The 18,526-nt window shown below is 36.8% G+C and overlaps 1 protein-coding gene across 2 annotated transcripts in view; it reads left to right on the top strand.

The window, feature by feature from the left end:
• The first annotated feature begins 6,517 nt into the window (after positions 1 to 6,517).
• The window catches only part of Ppp2r3a (protein phosphatase 2, regulatory subunit B'', alpha), a 103,983-nt gene continuing 91,974 nt past the window's right edge, over positions 6,518 to 18,526 (top strand). For both annotated transcript variants that reach the window (XM_005406782.2, XM_013505755.1), the window contains exon 1: positions 6,518 to 8,912. In XM_005406782.2, coding sequence (XP_005406839.1) covers positions 6,921 to 8,912 — 1,992 coding nt within the window. In that variant the 5' untranslated portion in view covers positions 6,518 to 6,920. The remainder of the gene's footprint in view (positions 8,913 to 18,526) is intronic.

Genomic DNA, 18,526 nt, shown 5'->3' with positions numbered 1-18,526 from the left:
TCCCAATACCATGCTGTTTTTATCACTGTAGCTTTGTAGTATAACTTGAAATCCAGGATTGTGATACCCCTGCCTTGCCAAAATTCTTTTTGCTATTGTAGGTCTCTTCTGGCTGTATATAGATTTTAGGATTGTTTTCTCTAAATCTGTAAGGAATGCTGTTGGTATATTGATTGGAATTGCATTAAGTCTGCGTAACACTTTTTTAAGTATGACCATTTTGACTGTACTAGTTCTGCCCATTCCAGGAACAGGGAATATCTTTCCATTTTCTGATAACCCCTTTAATCTCCACTTTGATAGTACTATAGTTTTCTTTGTAGAGGTCATTCATGTCCTTGGATAGGTTATTTCCAGGGTATTTCATATTTCTTGATGAGACTGTGAAAGGTGTTATTTTCCTGATTTCTCTCTGTGAATTATTGGTGTGTACAGGAGTGCTATTGATTTCTGAGGGATGACTTTGTACCCTGTTACACTACTGAATTTGGTTATCCTAAGAGTCTTTTGGTAGATTTTTTGGGTTCTTCTATGTAGAGGGTCATGTCATCTGCAAATAATGGTAATTTAACTTCTCCCTTTCCTATCCATATCCCTTTTATTCTTTCTGTTGTGTAATTGCTCTAATGTTTTGAGTATTATATTGAACAAGAGTGATGACATTCTTGTCTTGTTCCTGATTTTAAAAGGGTAAAGTTTCCAGCTTCCCTTCATGTAGTGTATTTATGGTTGGTTTGTCATAGATGACTTTTGTCAGATTGAGGTGCAGACCTTCTATGCCTGTTTTCTTCAGGATTTTTATTTATTGATTTGCATATGTTGAACTATCCCTGAATCCTACTTGGTCATGGTGTATGATCTTTTTGATGATTTGCTGCATCCTGTTTGCCAATGTCTTCCTGAGGATTTTTGTACCTATGTTCATTAAAGAAATTGACCTGTAGTTCTGTGTTTTGGTTAGATCCTTTTCTGGTTTTGGCATCAAGATAATGCTTGTTTCCAGGAATGATTTTGGGAGTACTACTTCCCTTTTGATTTCATTAAAGAGTTTGAGGGGTTTTGGCATTACAGCTTCTCTAAAGTTCTTTCAGAATTTGGCAGTGAATCTATCAAGAGCTGGTCTTCTCTTAGTTGCTAGGTTTTTTTTCTATTACTTCAGTTTCACTAATTAATACTGGATTATTTGGGTTTTTTATATCTTCTTGGTTCAGCTTTGGTAGTTCATATGTATCTGGAAATCTGTTTCTTATGAATTTTCTATTTTATTAGAGTACACGTTCTCAAACTAGCTACCAATAATCTTCTGGATTTTGGCAGAGTCCATTTTGATTTTATCTTTTTTGTTTCTAATTGCATGGATTTGGGCCTTTCCTTATTTTGGTAAGATAGGCTAAAGCAGTAGTGGCTAACTTACGGCATGCCACAGCTAGCTGTTTTTTATCACTGAAAGCTCTAAAAGGTTCACCATCACTGTATCTATTTTGTTTAGTCTTTCAGAGAACCAGTTCTTCAATTCATTGATATTTTGTGGAGGCACTCCTCACTTAATGACCATGTTCTGTGGCTAGGTTATTAAATGAATTGGTCTCTAAATGGGGAATTGTAGGGCTGGGAATTTAGCTCAGCGGCAAAGCGCCTGCCTGGCAAGCGCAAGGTCGTGAGTTCAGTTCCCGGTACCAGAGAAAAACAAAAAAAAAAAAATAAATAAATAAATAAATAAATAAATGAGGAATTGTATTATCCTATGTACATTACAATATTTAGAATAAAGAAATGTTCAAAGGAAACTCCAACTTGATGATGTCACTTATTTGCATAATTTTACATGGAGTACTATAATGTATAACAACATAAAACTGCAGTACTATACAGTACAGTCAACAAAAATTACAGTACTGGATAAACAGGGTTTACTGTACAAAAAAAAGACATTGAGGCTCTATCAACAAGATGTACAGAACTGTACCCCCCCCCAAAAAAAGGATAGGTCATAAGTCCAAGCAGAAGGTCATAAGTCCAAGCAGCAGGTCATAAATCTGAATGAAATAATATGCCTCAATCACAAGTCCAAATAATCATTAAACAAGGAATATCTGTATCTTTTTAGTCTCAGTTTCATTAATTTTTGCTCTGATCTTTATAATTTCCTTCATTATACTAGCTTTGGGTTTGGATTGTTTGTTGTCTTTTAGGACCCTGAGGTTCATCATTAGATTATTCATTTGAGCTTACTTTGTTTTTCTGATATGGGAATTCACTATAAACTTCCCTCTTAGGATTGCTTTCATTGTGTCCCATAGGTCCTAGTATGACATAATGACATTCTCATTTGATTATAGACTCTGATTCTTTAATTTTATCTATGATGAATTGATTATTCAGGAGGATATTATTTCCATGTGTTTACATAGTTTCTGTAGTGTCTTTTTCCATTGATTTCTAGTGTCATTAGATCCAATAATATGTATGGGATAATTTTTTTCTTTGGCATTTACTTAAGCTTACTTTATGGCCAGTATGTGGTCTGTTTTGGAGAAAGCCCCATGTACTGCTGAGAAGAATGTGTATTCTGTTGTTGGACAGAATAATCTGTAGGTATCTAGATTAAGTCGATTTGTTTGAAGGTTTGGTTCAACTCTGAGAGTTTTTGTTGATTTTTTTTGTGTAATTCATCTGTCCATTTGTGACAGTGGGGTATTGCAGTCCCCCATTACAATGGTATTGGAGTTTATCTAATTTTTTGTGTGTATTAGCTTGTTTTATGAAGCTGGGTGCATTATATTTGGTGCATATATGTTTATAATTGTTAACTCTGCCTGTTGGATTGTTTCTTTACTAATATGTAATGATCTTGTCTTTTTTGGTCAGTTTTGACTTGAAATACACTTTGTCTGAAACTAGTATAGCAACTCTTGCCTTTTTTCTAGGTTGCTCTTGCATAGAGTATTGTTTTCCATCCTTTGATTTTTAATCTGTGAGCTTTTTTTTAATTAAACATGTTTCTTATGTACTTCATATTGTCAGGTTTTGTTTCTTGATCCATTCTGCCAACATTTTGTTTGGGAAATTGAGACCATTAACATTGAGAATTATTACTGAAAGTTACTGACTTTTTTCTTTTGATGCATTATTTTCCTGTTGCCATTTGCTTATTTTTTTCCTTTTGCTTAGCTATTCATATCACCAAGTGTATTCATTCTTTTTGACTTATTGACATTGTTGGCTTCTTCATCTCTTTCTAGGATATCCTTGGGAATTTTTTGTTGTGTGGTGAATTTCTTGAGGTGCTCCTTGTCATGGAAATACCTTATTTCTCTGTCAATTTTAAGGAGAAGTTTTGCAGCAAACATTAAGTCGGAGTTGGAAGTTGTTACCTTTTAGGGCTTGAAACACTTTACTACTAGTCCTCTTGCCTTTAAGGTTTGTTTAAAGGAGTATGCTGTAATTCTAATGGGTTTAACTTTATATGAAATTTGTTGCCTGTCCCTAACAGCTTTGAAGATTTTGTCCCTATGATGGGACTTCTGGTACTTTGAGTATAACGTGGTGTGGAGAGTTCTCTTATGGCCATTGCTGTTTGGTGTTCTATATACCTAACTTATCTGTATGTTTATTTTTTTTTTTCTCCTATATTTGGGAAGTTTTCTGCCATTATTTTTTACAAGCAGTTTTTATGCCATTTGTGTTGTCTTCTGATTTTTCACTTAATCAGATTTTTCTTAAATTAGTCTTTGCATCATCTAGCAGTTGTTGGATCTGTTTTTCATGTTCTGTTTTTCTTTGTAAGGTGTCTTTAAGTAATTGACTTTGAAGGCATTACTGTCTTCTAGTACTGAAATTCTTTCCTCACATTGGTCACTTCTACTGCCTGTACTTTTAATATGATTTTAATCTCCTCAATTTCTGATTGAAACGTTTTCATGGCTTCTAATTCTTTGGTAAACTGGTTGTTCATGTTTTGTATTGTTTTGTTTAGCTAATCTATCTTTGTATTTGTGTCTTCTGAAAACTCCTGCATCTTTTTGGTTATTACTTCCATTTTCTTTTTAGTTATATCTTCTCTAATCCCTCTGAGTAACTCTGAGCTGTTTTCTAACCTCCTGTTATCCTCTCAACTAATCTGGGTGTGTGGCTTCTATTATTCTGTCTCTTGCTGCCCCCTGGACCAGCTTCAGGGAAGTTGGGAATTTGGGGAGGCATTTTGTTGCCTTGTCTTCTCATGTTTCTACTATTTTCGTTTGTGTTATGCTGAGGTTTGTGTATGCTTGTAATTTAAAGACTTTGTTGCTAGTTAGAGAACTCCTTAGTTGCTTTTCAGTGATGTAATTTGAGTGTGGCTAACTGTAATTCTTTGCCACAGACCCAAGATCTGACTACCTGAGTTAATGTGGCAGAAAAGAATACAATGTAGTTAGCCCAGCAACCAAGTTCTCCAGGTATGTCCCTTAGTACTCTGATCATGACTATCTCCCGTGGCTGTCCCTCAACCAGTCACTCTAGGAGTGCACCACTGGGAACCCTAAAATGAAACCACCTACAGCTGCTCGGAGTCCTGGGTTCAGTTGAAGCCCTCCCTGAAATGGCATCTGACCACTCTCTCCAGGGAATATGGGAGGTGCTTGGACTAGAGTCACTCACTGGCTGTTGTGACAGACAGTATCCACTGGTCTGTTGCACCGCTGTGTTTCTCCCTGAAGGTCTTGGAGTCCCCCATTTTCACTATGCCTATAGATTTGATCTTCCTTTCTCACAAGCAAGTCAGGGGCCAGGAAGAAAGCACAGATTGCCCCTTCTTTTTCCATGTTATGTTTCGTCTCTTCAATATCATTGTAGGCTTCAATTTTCCCCTCAGGTTCTTCCTGGGTCGCAGGGATCCACTTCCCTCCTTTTTTCTTCCCCAAGTTGTTTTACAATGTGTAGATTTTGAATCTTGAAGAAGCTGAGTTGTTGCTTACTACTTCACCATTTTTTCAGAAATTGTTACCTGCTTATCTCGCATCTCTACATCTTTGACCATAACAGCCCAAATTCATCAATTTAAAATGTCAAGATGAAAATGTCATTCCTCTGTTCATTAACTGTTAGTTATTTACCAACTATAATGGTATAGACTTTGCATGATGTAGACTCCCACCTTTCCTTTGTCTCCTTACCTCCCATATTCTCCTTGCTTTCTCTGCTGCATCCACTTTATAGCCCCTTGGTCACTCTGTTAATAAATCAAGCATGCTCCTACCTCAAGGCCTTTGCATTTATGGTTACTCTGCCTAAGATGACTTGCAATAGACAGCTCCTTGGCCCACTCTGTCTCTTCTTTCATATGTCTATTCATGTGTCAGTGAGGACTTCCCTTTATAAAACAGCACCTTTTCATCCTTTATAAACCCTGCCTTGCTCCATTTTTCTCCGTAACACATATAACCAACCATCTGATAAGTTAGATATTTACTTACATCTTTCTTTGCTTTTTCTTCTGGTACCAGGAATCAAACTCATGACCTTGCACTTGCCAGGCAGGTGCTGAGCTAAATCCCCAGCCCCCTAGTTACATTTTTCTAAAACTATATTGTCAGCTCCATAAGGACTTTATTTTATTCACTGTTATATCCTTAGCACTTAACACCTGGCATATAGGAGAAACCCCATCTTTGTTGGTTGAACCTGATGACGGTAGTGCATGCTTATAACCCCAGCTAGTTGGGAGGCTGAGACAGGATTGCAAATTCAAGTCCAGCTTGGACAACTTAGTGAGACTCTGTCTCAAAATAAAAAATAAAGAAAACTGGGTGTGTAGCTTAGGGGTAGCACACCCATGGGTTTGATTGGCAGTGCCAGGAAACAAATTTGTTGATTGAATAGATACATGAATAGAACCTTTTTGGAAAACAACTATATGTTTTAAAAGTTTTTTTAAAGTAAGAGAATGGTTAAGTAAATTCTGTCTATTTAATGAACAGACATCTGTATGAGACAGACTCTGGAAGATATGAACAGTAATACAGTTTTTCTCTAAATAGGAAAAAAGAAGATGTTGGGAGAATAATTTCCATGTGTAGAGGATCTTTCAATATAATGAACTGGCACTGCATGTTAGCAGTCTTTGAGAATGCTAAATTGATGGAAGCAAAGACTGGTAACAGGAAATATAGATATACACTGTTAATGGAAAATTCAGATATAGGTGGATGGGAACAGATGTTATAGGGCTTGAAAGTGAATAAGAATGTTAATTCTTGAGCTATGAAGGATAAGAAAGCTGTCTAGATCTTAGTTTGTTAGCCATGTAGGGGGCAAGGAGAGTGGGATAAGAAATTTCAGCTGGAGTGAAGAGGCAACAAGGCAGAGTTAAAGTGATAGATTCCTAGGTAGTAAGGACAAAACAAAGGCCTCTGTTGAGTATCAGCCACTAGTAGTAAGGAATAGGGCTTAGTAATTAACTGCATATAGGATGCAAAGAAAGAAGAGTTCTTGTATTAAATATTTCCTTTAAATTATTTTCTTCTTTTATTATAGGTTTGTCGTTCACAGAAAAATGGATCATTTAAACCTTTGGAGGACTCAGTTATCACAATGCGTCTATACTGCCAACTGAGATTTATGACAGTAAATTTCTGCATTGTAGAACCATTGAAGAACTAAAAGGATATTCTTTCATAAAAATAATCCAGTTGTATCATATTACTAAATTAAAATGAACAATTATTAAATTATTAGACTTGATGATACAAGCACATATGTGCAGCAGCTACTGTACACTGATAGTTAATCAGACCTCAAATTTAAGTGGTTTCCCATTGTGGGAAGTCATATTTGTACCCACAGCATACTGTCATTAAATATATTTTTAGCTGTCATTTAGGTGACTTTTCTCAAAACAAGTTCTAGAAAGTTCCACGTCCCACCACAGTGGATTTGATGATATGGCAGCAACTTACAGACTTGTGGTTAGTACTGTAAACCACTACAGCAGTGTGGTGATAGATCGACGTTTTGAGCAAGCTATACATTATTGCACTGGAACCTGCCATACCTTCACACACGGAGTTGACTGCATTGTGGTACATCACAGTGTTTGTGCCGACCTCCTGCACATCCCTGTGTCTCAGTTCAAAGATGCAGATCTGAATTCTGTGTTTCTACCCCACGAAAATGGACTTTCCTCAGCAGACAGTGACTATCCCCATCAGGTCCTTACAGGCATACCCAGAGTCAAGAGAACATCTATGTTGCAGAATAGCTGTAACTTAAAGGACATTGCAGGAGAAGCAATCAGTTTTGCCAGTGGGAAAATAAAGGAATTTTCATTTGAAAAACTAAAAAACTCTAACCATGTAGCTTACAAAAAGGGAAGGAAAGTTAAGTCTGATTCATTTAATAGGAGGTCAGTTGACTTTGACTTGCTCTGTGGCCATTATAACAATGATGAGACCTCTCCATCCTTTGGTTTACTCAGGAGTTCTTCAGTTGAGGAAAAATCTTTGTCTCATAGAAACTCACTTGAGACAAACTTAACTTCAATGCTTCTTCAAAACTTCTCTGAAGAAGACCTGGTTACTCAGATTTTGGAAAAGCATAAAATAGATAATTTTTCTTCTGGCACAGATATAAAAATGTGTTTAGACATCTTACTGAAATGCTCTGAGGATTTGAAAAAATGCACAGATATCATAAAACAATGTATAAAGAAAAAATCAGGAGGTAGCCTCAGTGAAGGAAGTGGTAATGATACATTTTCTAGTTCTGAAACTATCTATATGAATGTAATGACCAGGTTAGCATCCTATCTGAAAAAGTTACCATTTGAATTCATGCAGTCTGGGAATAATGAATCCATAGATTTAGCAGAACTAGTCAGTAACATGCCCAGCTTACAGCTGACTCCCTTCTCACCACTGTATGGCACTGAACAGCCCCCTAAATATGAAGATGTTGTCCAGCTCTCAGCCCCTGACTCTGGACAGTTTCAAACTATTGAATTCCAAGATGACAAGCATAATTCTAGGAAAATGAACATTGTAAAAACCATCCCAAACAACTCTACAAATTCCTTATATAGCTTGGAGGCAAATGATCTCAGAACTTTAAAAGCTGTCCAGCTTCAATCACCATCATTAACTATGAACCCTATGGAGAATGTTTCTTGTGGAGACTTAATGGAAACTCTTTATATTGAAGAAGAGTCAGATGGAAAGAAAGCATTATTAAATAAAGGGCAAACAACAGAGAATGGGCCAAGTCATGAGTTGTTAAAGGTAAATGAACATAGTGCAGCATTTTCCGACCATGGTACTCATCTAAAAAATTCTGCCTCACTACAAAATGAAATTGGTAAGATATTGGAGAAACCAGTTGTCCATCTACCTGAAGAAGACACTAAATCTAAAGTTCCTAAGGTACAAACAGGAGACCAGAGAAATTTTATTAACTCCAACAGTCAAGAAGAGATAGATAAATTGTTAATGGATTTGGAATCATTTTCACAGAAGATGGAGACCTCACTAAGAGAACCGCTTGCCAAGGGTAAAAACTCCAGTTCTCTCAATAGTCACAATACTTTGACTGGTCAGCTCCCTGGAGACACTGAGCCTAAATCTAAAGTCTTACCTGTGGAAAAAGTCTCACCTTCTTGTTTATCAAGAATCATTGAAACCAATGGACACAAAATAGAGGAAGAGGATCGAGCCCTCTTACTGCGAATTCTGGAAAGTATTGAAGACTTTGCTCAAGAACTAGTTGACTGCAAATCAGGCAGAGGTAGCCTATCCCAGGAAAAAGAAATGATGCAGATTCTACAGGAAACCTTGACAACTTCCTCTAAGGCCAATTTATCAGTCTGTAAGGGTCCTGATGGTGATAAACCCAAAGACACTACTTCAGTGGTTTTGATTCAGCAGACCCCAGAAGTGATCAAGGTAAGACCCAATAATCTTGAGTCCTGAGCAGTGTCTAAAGAATTTTAATGTTTGCAGAATTTATAAACAAAATTATTTTTGTTAGCCATTTTATGTTCTGCACTAGGAATGATCTCACTTAGTAAAAAGTAAAGGCTTTAAAGTAAGGCAGACTGCCCTTTTCATACCTTTCTAGCCTTAATATCCTCAACCATATAGTGGAAATAGTAAGGATCTAGACAGTGTGTATGAAGTAAAAGTACTTAAGAACAGTGATTACATAAAATAGGCATTAATATTAGTTCTCATCCTTCCCAGTCAAGTGAGGTGCACTCTTTACTGCATGCCTGTGTAGACATCTCTAAAGAACAGGATACAAGAGAAGAGAGGGCATGATTTATCCCCCAGTACTGGGGATTAAACCCAGGGCCTTGCACAAGCAAAAGAAGTGCTCTAGCACTGAGCTACATCCCCACCTTTTTTATTTTTTATTTTGAGGTAAGTTCTCATTAAGTTGCCCAGGTTGGCCAGCTGGGATTGCAGGAATTGTCTACCTCCTTCAACAAGGGCATGATTCTCAAGAAACTTGAAATTCTTTGGTGAGACAGAACTAACACTCGAGAAAAGCAGAATGTGAGCATGTATCTGAAAGTGTTGTTAGTGCAGTAGATTTTCAGAAAAGGTAATAACTAGAGAATATGAAATTGGCTTTTCCATGCAAGTGAGAATAAGTATCATTCTAGAATCCTAAAAGTATTTTCAGAAGGCTAAGATGCAGCCACCTAGTGGTTGCATTGCTTCTGAATACTGGCAGAAAAGCAGTTATCTGCCCATCTGAATATACATATGTGTGTCTTAGCACAAGATTATTCCTTGTTCCTTTCATAAGTTATGAGTTATCAAGGGACTCTTTGCCACCTCATTCAAGGACCTAGGCTGATGGAGGCTCCAGGTTCTTATAGTTTCCTCATTGAGCCATCTGGAATACGTGGCTTTATCAGTTCACTGAGAAAGGGGAAGAAGTGGGTGATGCTTTTAACTGCTTCGTCCTACACATGACACATTTAACTTCTACTCATACTCCAGTGCTCCCGTCTTTAAAGCCGGGAAGCATACAGAGGCATTTGGACTGTTTGATAAACATGATCTCTGTCACATGAATGTCAATATGTGTCATCTTGTATGAATTCACAGACATAAAAACAAGTTATAAAACAATGACTTCAATGTTTAAGACAAGCACATTTGTACAGAAGTTTGAAGAAATATGTGGATGCAACAAGTATGGTGTTTAGAACAGTGGTTAACCCTGGGGAAAGGAGATGGTGCCAACGAAGGGTGAATTCCTTGAGGGACTAGGAGTCTAAGTAGTGTCCTCTTTCACCATCTGGATGGTAGAGTTAACCATAAGTATTTTGCCATGTTAATTATGCCTTTTTGTATATTCTTAAATATTATGTAGTAATTTTATTTTTAAAATGAGATACTACAAGTAATATTTATGTGGCCATGCTAAAAATCAAGTGATATATTTTTATTGTTTTAGTCTTACTAAAAATTTCATTTGAATGCCAAGTGTGGTGGCTCACACCTGTAATCCCAGCACTTGGGAAACTGAGGCAGGAAGATCACCTCAAGTTCAAGGCCAGCCTGGGCTACATAGTGAGTTCAAGACCAGTCTGAACTGCATAGTGAGACCTTGTCTCGCAAAAAAAACAAAAAAAAAATTTTTGTTTAAGCAGGGGAAAAAGCAGAGGTTGTGACCAGATCAGTAGTTTTACCAGGTGTATCTTTCATGGCTGCTATTGTGCACTTTTTGGTTCCTAGTGACAAAGTTTAAAATAATGCATCTTTAAGGTCATAATATGACTTAAGTATAAAAATCTTAAGCTGTTCACTGAACATTTCTGTAAAATCTCTGTGTAAATCTTACGTGTTGATTTATAAATCTTAATATCTTTAGTTAACTTGGGTTGTCACTGGAAGAGAAACTGGAAATTAATTTCAAAAGTAATCCTTCAAATTCACATAAAATACTGGTGTGCTTAGAATCTTATAAAGAAAATAAAACCTATAAAGCAGTATCCAAATGGTAACATTTTAAGAGCTACCAGTTATGAAGTAAAGCACATGAAGCATTTATCATTTAAATGTATTAACTCACTATTTCCCCCATAAGTCTATTAAACGAAAATTAAGACCTTTTCTGATGACCTATACAACGTCTCACAGCCATTACAGCCAGAAACACTTGCTGTGATAGAACATTTTGTGTTTTGTTTTGTTTTTTAACCCTCTTCCTCAGTTGTCTCCTGTGAAAAAAAGAATACAAATTCCTGCTGGTTTCTCCAGTCTCAGAAGTGCTGACAAGCCTCTAGTGATATCCCTAAGTAGAGCTGCTAATAATCCCACACTAGGCTTTAAATGAGCTTCTCGGGTTTTTTACAAGTATGGACTGAAATAAAAATCTAAGGTGAGGTTCTTCTTTTTTTTTTTCTTGAGACAGTGTCTCACTATGCAGTTCAGGCTGGCCTCAGACTCACAATGATCCTCCTGCCTCAGCCTCCCAAGTGCTAGTATGACAGGCATGCACCGCCACACCTGGCTCATGAAATACAAATCTGATTAAAATACTGTTTCCCATCTTCTTACAAATAAGTTTTAGTATCATAGAATAGAATAAAACATGGTGAGATTTTTGATTGATAAAAATTGAAAAACATTTAAAGAGGTAAGATGTATCATTCACAATGATACTTAATGCAAGAAAACCAACTATTCTTCTTTGATTTAGTTGCTGCCCCTTTTACTTTCAATTTTTTCTTCTCGTGAAACATTTTAAGCCAGGAGTTGGCAAACTTTCTCTGTGAAAGATGAGACAGTAAATATTTTAGGCTTTCATGTGTCAAAAAGTCAATGTCAGATAGTGATCTTTGTCTTAAAAAAAAACACTTCAAGGGGGATGTGCTGATACCCACCTATAATCCTGTGTACTCTGCAAACTAAAGACAAGAGAATGGCAAGTTCAAGAACATCTTGTGCAATTTAGCAAGACCTGTGTCAACAGTTTTAAAAAGTAAAAAAAGGTCAGGATGTAGCTAAGCTGCAGAACATCCTAGGTTTAATCCTCAGCAGTGGGCAGAGTGGGGAGGGGTAGAAGGTGGTGTGTAAAACAGGCAGTGTAGGCCAGATTTGGCCCATAGACTATAGTTCATCAACCCTGCTAAGCAAAGACAAAAAATATGAATGACAAAAAAAGTACTCTTATAACCCAGCACTTAGCTTTGTCAGAGCTTAGTATCTTGCCATATTTTAGATCTTTGCTTTAGTGTTTTCATTATCATATTCATAGTTTTTGAAAAATCATCTCATGTAGTTAAAATCCCTGGTATTCTTTTTTCAGAAGTAACTACTACTGTGAAGTTGGTATTTTTCAACCACTACAAGTTTTTATACAGTATTGTTTTCCATGGTTTTATTCTTATACAGAGAAAGTGAACAGAGAGTAATAGGAAGTAAACTAGGAGAGGCAGGGCCAGGGATATAGCTCAGCGGTGCAGCGCCTGCCTGGCAAGTGCAAGGTCATGAGTTCAATTCCCAGTTCCAAAAAAAAGTAAAATAGGAGAAGTATGCTAAAGATTAAAGATTAAATTAAATACTTTTTTCTTTTTGAACAGTTGGAAATGTACCAATTATTCAAATATTTTGATTAATGTAGCATATGGGCAGAACTTTCCAATGACATTAATTGAAAAAAGATTGATTTGATGTAATATGTCATACTTAAGAGTGAGCAGTGTTCATTGTTCAGATATAAATGAAATTCAAAACTCTTTTGTGAAAAAGAGCCAAATAGAAAATATTAGGACAATACTGAGAAATTGATAAAGAGATTATTAGTTTAGATCAGGGGCAGTCTAGGGCCAAATCTAGCTTACTGCTGACAATACCACAGCCATATCTCCTCACTAACATGTGATCTGTGGTGGTTTTTGTGCTGTACCTGAAAAGTGAAGTGGTTACAACAGAGACCTTGAAGCTTAAAATATTTACTATCTGGCCATTTACAGAAAGTTTGCTGACTCCTGGTTTAGATAGTATTTCGTGGTAGATCAGCAAAGCCAACTATGGATAAGGCTCAGTGTCCTATTTTGTTAAATGCATTAGAAATCTTAGAAACATTACTAAATATCAGTAACAAAAACTGCCAGTGGTTCATATATTCATTGTGCCGAGTGCCGTTGTATGTATGCATGTACAGTCTCAGCAGCTCTGGAAGTTACAGCAGGAGGATCACTTTGAAAAAATAAACCCAGAGTACAGTAAATCCTTCGTGAATGATTCTGACGGTGGTTTTACTCCCCTGTCCTCCATAGTCACAACTGATCTCTGACCTTTCCACCGAAGCAGACTTTTTTTTAGTCTTCTGTCTTAAATTCTCTTTTCTTTTTTCCATTCTTTGCATGAAGACTTTCTCACTGTGTTGTTCTCTGTCATTGGCTAATGAATCTTCAGAATGCAGTACACTTTTTTTTTTTCACAGAGCCTCCATGTGACAGGGAACAGCTCTGCAGGTCTTGGAATAAAGTGTGCAGAAGGGCTGGCAGGCAAGTTAAATGCAAGTTAAGAAAATAGCTTTTAAGGCAGCAAATAAAGGATGTGGCTGAAGCCCCAAAGAGTTTCATAGTCACAGATAAATGAGTTATGAGGACATGGTTTGACATGAAGGATAATGGAGTGTTTTTAAAGAACAGTAAGAAACTGCTGATTGGGTGATTCAGATAATAAATGATACCTTAATTTTGTTTTATTAAGACCAGCTGATGTTATTTTTGGTCTGTTTTTAGCATTGTGGGACAATAACATGTTAATGGTTATTCACAGATTAAAATAATAAACCTGAATATCCCTTTAAAATTAATTATTTTTGCTTAATTTTAGTAAAAACAAAGATTAACAATTTCCATTTTTACAATTAAAAGTATGAAAAGTGGCTGGAAGATTCTTCAATGAAGGAAGAAGATTTAAAGTGAATAAAGAGAAAGACTACTTTTTCTAAACTGTAATACTTAAGTCTAGTGTAAACCCTTCAACTGAGAAAACGTGCCTAGATTAGTAAACATTATAAATTAAAATCTTAAGATTTTTAAATAGCTTAATAACTTTAAGATTAAAGGCTACTGTCAACATATAGTCAAACAGGCTTCGCCTATTTGAGTAATATAGTAGCAGTCATTTATAGTTAGCATATTATTTATGTTTAGTTCCTTGCTAGATCCCAAAACCTAAACTAGTGGGTGGCACTTAGTGGGTGCTCAGTAGATATTTGTTAGTAATAAACAACACTTATAAACACTTTTATAGAGACTTCTCGTTTGTGTATTTCTGTGGTATTTAAACTTTTCCTAACAACCAACATCATCTTTATGTACAAAGAAAAAAATAATAAAAGTAATTTTTCTAAGATACCCAAAGAGATTCCACTATTATATCCAGACTTGAAATATTGAATCTAGACTTTTCCTAATGTGATTATCTTCAGAAATTGGATAAAATTACCTATGTAAACTGATCATTTCACACGTTTAACTATACAGTATTATACCTTCTGGTCTCCCTACTTCGAAAGAACCAAAATAAGACCTTTAAGAGTCCTGACATTTCCCCTGAGATCATAAGCAAACAGTAGCTAATCTAGATTATGTCGGGGTGGGGGGGTGTCCTATCATCCCCTTTCATATTCTACTTTAGGAGATTACAGTTTAGGTGTTTACCCCAGGAAGCAATGTGGCATCTAAGAGGCACAGCTGTGTCAGCTGTTACATTTACAATATAATAATCAGTATCATGAGGAGATCCTTGGCTATCAGTTCTAGCCTTCCATTGTGACATGTATGAATTCAGGTTGTACTCAGAATTCCTGAGAAATCCACTTTCTCTCTCCTTCCCTTTTTCTTGACTCCTCTTTCTCCCTGCTGTGTCTCCCGCCCCCTGCATTCATTTTACGGTGTCAGTAAAATAGAAACCCCCATACCTTCTGACTTTAGCTGTCTAACATATTTATAGACCAGACATGAATTATTACACTTCAGAATAAGCAATTTTTAACTGAAGTAATTCCTCAAGAGAAGAGAGATGAAGAAAAACAGATTAAGAAAGATTTTAAACTCCAGAAACTAGAACTTCTAGGGATCTGAGTTACTACATCTAGTAATTTTAAACTCTGCATTCTCTTCCTGCACTACTACATCCTAGAATTACCTTTACTCCAAGTATTTGAAAACTGAAAGTAAAAATAATAGGTTTGGGTCCTTTTTCTGTTACTGGTCATGGAATGTGTTTCTGTCATGTGGAGGCAACTGAAGTAGCACAAAATGTGTACCAGACACTCTCCGTAACACATGCCTTCCTGTTTGTGGCGGCTTAAAGCGAGAGGACAGGCTGGAAGCAGAAAATATTGATAACCACCCATCTGACCTCCTTTTCACACCTAAGCATTTCATTATTTAAGAGTAGAACAGCATTACTAACACAGAACAAGCTGTTAGTTAAACAATGAAAAGCACCAAGTTAGGGCATGAAGAAGAAGAATATAGAATTTTAGGATTTGGTGTAATCTGCTAATTAGCTTGTAGTCTGTTTCCTTTTAAAGCCTGTTTACAGTGATATTTTCAATAAAGTATATGATTCCACCCTTTTTAGCTACTTAACCAGTTAGAGTTACAAGGTGAGAAAGCCTTTTTGAGATATACTGTAGTTTACTTACAATAAAATTCATCCTTTTGAAGTGTACAGTTTTTCATATATTTTATAAAGTTGTACAGCCATCAGCACTAATTCTAGAATATTTTCAAAAAAGAAATCCATATTCATTAGCAGTCGATCCCCATTGACCCTAGCCCTGGGTAGCTATAACGTACTTCCTCTCTCTCTGGATTTGCTCACTCTGGACATTTCATGTAAATGGAATCATACATTTGTGACTAACTGACTTCCCGTAGCATGTGTTCAGGGTTTACCATTTTGTAACATGTACCAGTAGTACTTTGTCCCTTTTGTGGCTAAGTAGTACTCCATTACTTGGAATTTCAGGTGTTGTTCATCTTTGCATTTTATTTACCATTATTACATTGATATTTGGGTTGTTTACACTTTTTGGCTATTAGGAATAATGTGACAGTGAACATTCATGTGTAAATTTTTGTGTGAACTGAGAATGGCTTTTGACTTAGTATTTTTTTCTAAAACAGCCAGCTTCCTTTTGTAAACTAGAGGTTTCTAATCTGCTACAACCTCCCCTTCATATGTAACCTTTTTGTCCTGCAGCATCTTTCAAGGACATTTTTTGGTGTCACACTGGAGTGACTGTCTTTCTGGGCCTGCTTCTGATACTCACCTCAGCACAGTTCTCATGGCTGAGCTCATTTCCCAGCCTTGCTTTTAGTGTTTCTGTCATGGAGATTTTGACAACTTTGTTGCCTAGATTGTCCCAATGGCCTTTCTAACTCATCCTTACGTAATATTATCGTCTCAGTCTCTATAACTACATTTAGTACTTTCATCTGAGGCTGGTGAACAATTTTATGTTAGTGTATAGAGTAAAGGGCCAAACTTATTTTGGCATGACACATTGCATACACAAATCAAAGTAAGTAGTTTTCTCCTTCAGATAGATGTTCAAAGTGATTTTTCTGTCCTGCATAATCAACCCCTCCACTTTGTTCCATTACTAAGGGATTGAACCTAGGGGTACTGCTGCTGACCTACATTCCCATCCCTTCGTGTGTGTGTGTGTGTGTGTGTGTGTGTGTGTGTGTGTGTGTGTGTTACTGGAGTTTGAACCCAGGACCTTAGTACTGAGCTATCTGTCGAGCCTTTTTTATTTTGAGACAGGGCTGGGCTCAAGCTTGTGCATCTTCTGCCTCAGCCTTCCAGAGTGCTGGGATTACTAGTACTGGGAGTACCATTGCACCTGGCTCCATTTTTCTTCAAATGTTCTGTATAACTCTTTCCTGAAAGGGAGAATTAAATATTATGTATCAACTTTGTCTTCATAGTCAAAAGGGGAAGGTCAAAGAATTATAAAAGGATTTGAAAGTTTCTAAAAATTCTATCCTGAGTTTCAAAGTAAGCCTCAAAGAATGAATTCTGTAAAAAGAATGTGTTGGGTCTCACACAGAATTTTATTCTCCTTTCTTTTCCCCCTCTAACCTTCCTTGAGATACAGGCTTGTTCTAAACTTTTCCTCAGTTCTCTGGGTCCTTTTATATCATGGTAAGAGGAGATCTTTTCTTGATTGAGATAATAAAGGCTATCCTAAAAGAAATTGTTTTTAGAATGATAATAGAGACCAACCTCTCTTCTGTACAGCTATACTGAGGAACCTCTAAAATCTATACTCAGAAATTTACCATTCCCTATATCTTCCTCCAGAGCAAGAATGGAAGGGAATCCCAGTCTAAGTTGCTAGATTCTCAGGTGACAACTGCTAAGTCCCAGTCATACCTACCACAGAGAGCACCGATTTCTCGCATGCTTTAGTCAAACTGTCCTGTAATTGTCCTGGATACCCAGATTGAGCACATGGTCAGGTAGGACTACCTATATCTTTGGATAGGGTAAGTTCATGAATGATCTGCAGACTGAGAAAATATGCATGTTGCTGTGCAGGGAGCACCTACTGATGGCCAGCTTTTGGGAATAGACTTGATATATGCTGCAGGGGCCAGAAAAAAGATCTCATAGTTTATTCCAGAAGGACATTGGGTAGACCCTCAAAATTGACTCTCCATTTTAACTGTCCATTGCTCCTGATTTCCCATGTTCTTAAGCTGAATTTATAAATCATGTGTTTAGAGTTCTCTAGTCTTCCTTATTCTGGAACGTCTGTCCAGCAGAGAACTCTCACCCAGAAACTTCCCCATTTTACCTCCCAGCCCGCCCCCTGTGACACTTGCCCTGTGACCAAAGCAGATAGAAGAGAGGAGAGAGGTTGCAGGACACATTTTTATTTATAATGAAATTCCCTTTTGTTTGGTCTTTTTCCGTTAAAGAAGAGCTTAGTTTAACAATCATGTGCTTGGTGCTGTATTCTAGTTGTCCTCTATCCCTTTCTAGAGCTAAGTTTTCCATAAAAACACAAATAAGCAAGTAAAAAGCAAATTTTACTAATTTTGTGCTATTCTTCCTCTGTCAGTAATTTTATTAACACAGACTAATTCTTTTCTTAGCCTTTAAGAGGTTCTGATCTTCTCCCCTCTGAATTTGTTGGAAAAGAATCAAAACTTAGATCTTATTTGATCAAAAGACAGACCTAGTGATGGTGAAGCTTTTAGAGTTTTCAGTGATACAGACAGCCCTCTCCAGCACGCATGCTGTAGATTCACCACCACTGACATAAGGAATGATCTCTTAAAAGTGAAGCAACACAGCAGACTTTTTTCCTTTGAGGAGCTGTTAACCTCTGTTGTGACGTTTAACCACTGTTACAACTTTCAGATTTCAGGGAGTTACAGGAAGTAAATGGAATAAAAAGAATTTCTTGTCCTTCACTCCAAACCAACATTATCCTAGGAGGTGCAATGAGGAAAAAGAGACCACTTCCTTATCTTCTCTCTATCCTCACACCCAGCAAA

The sequence above is a fragment of the Chinchilla lanigera genome, unplaced genomic scaffold (genome assembly GCF_000276665.1).
Source record: "Chinchilla lanigera isolate Chin_1 unplaced genomic scaffold, ChiLan1.0 scaffold00100, whole genome shotgun sequence".
Classification (NCBI taxonomy): Eukaryota; Metazoa; Chordata; class Mammalia; order Rodentia; family Chinchillidae; genus Chinchilla; species Chinchilla lanigera.
The sequence above is the reverse complement of the archived record's forward strand: the minus strand, read 5'-3'. Positions and strand labels throughout refer to the sequence as shown.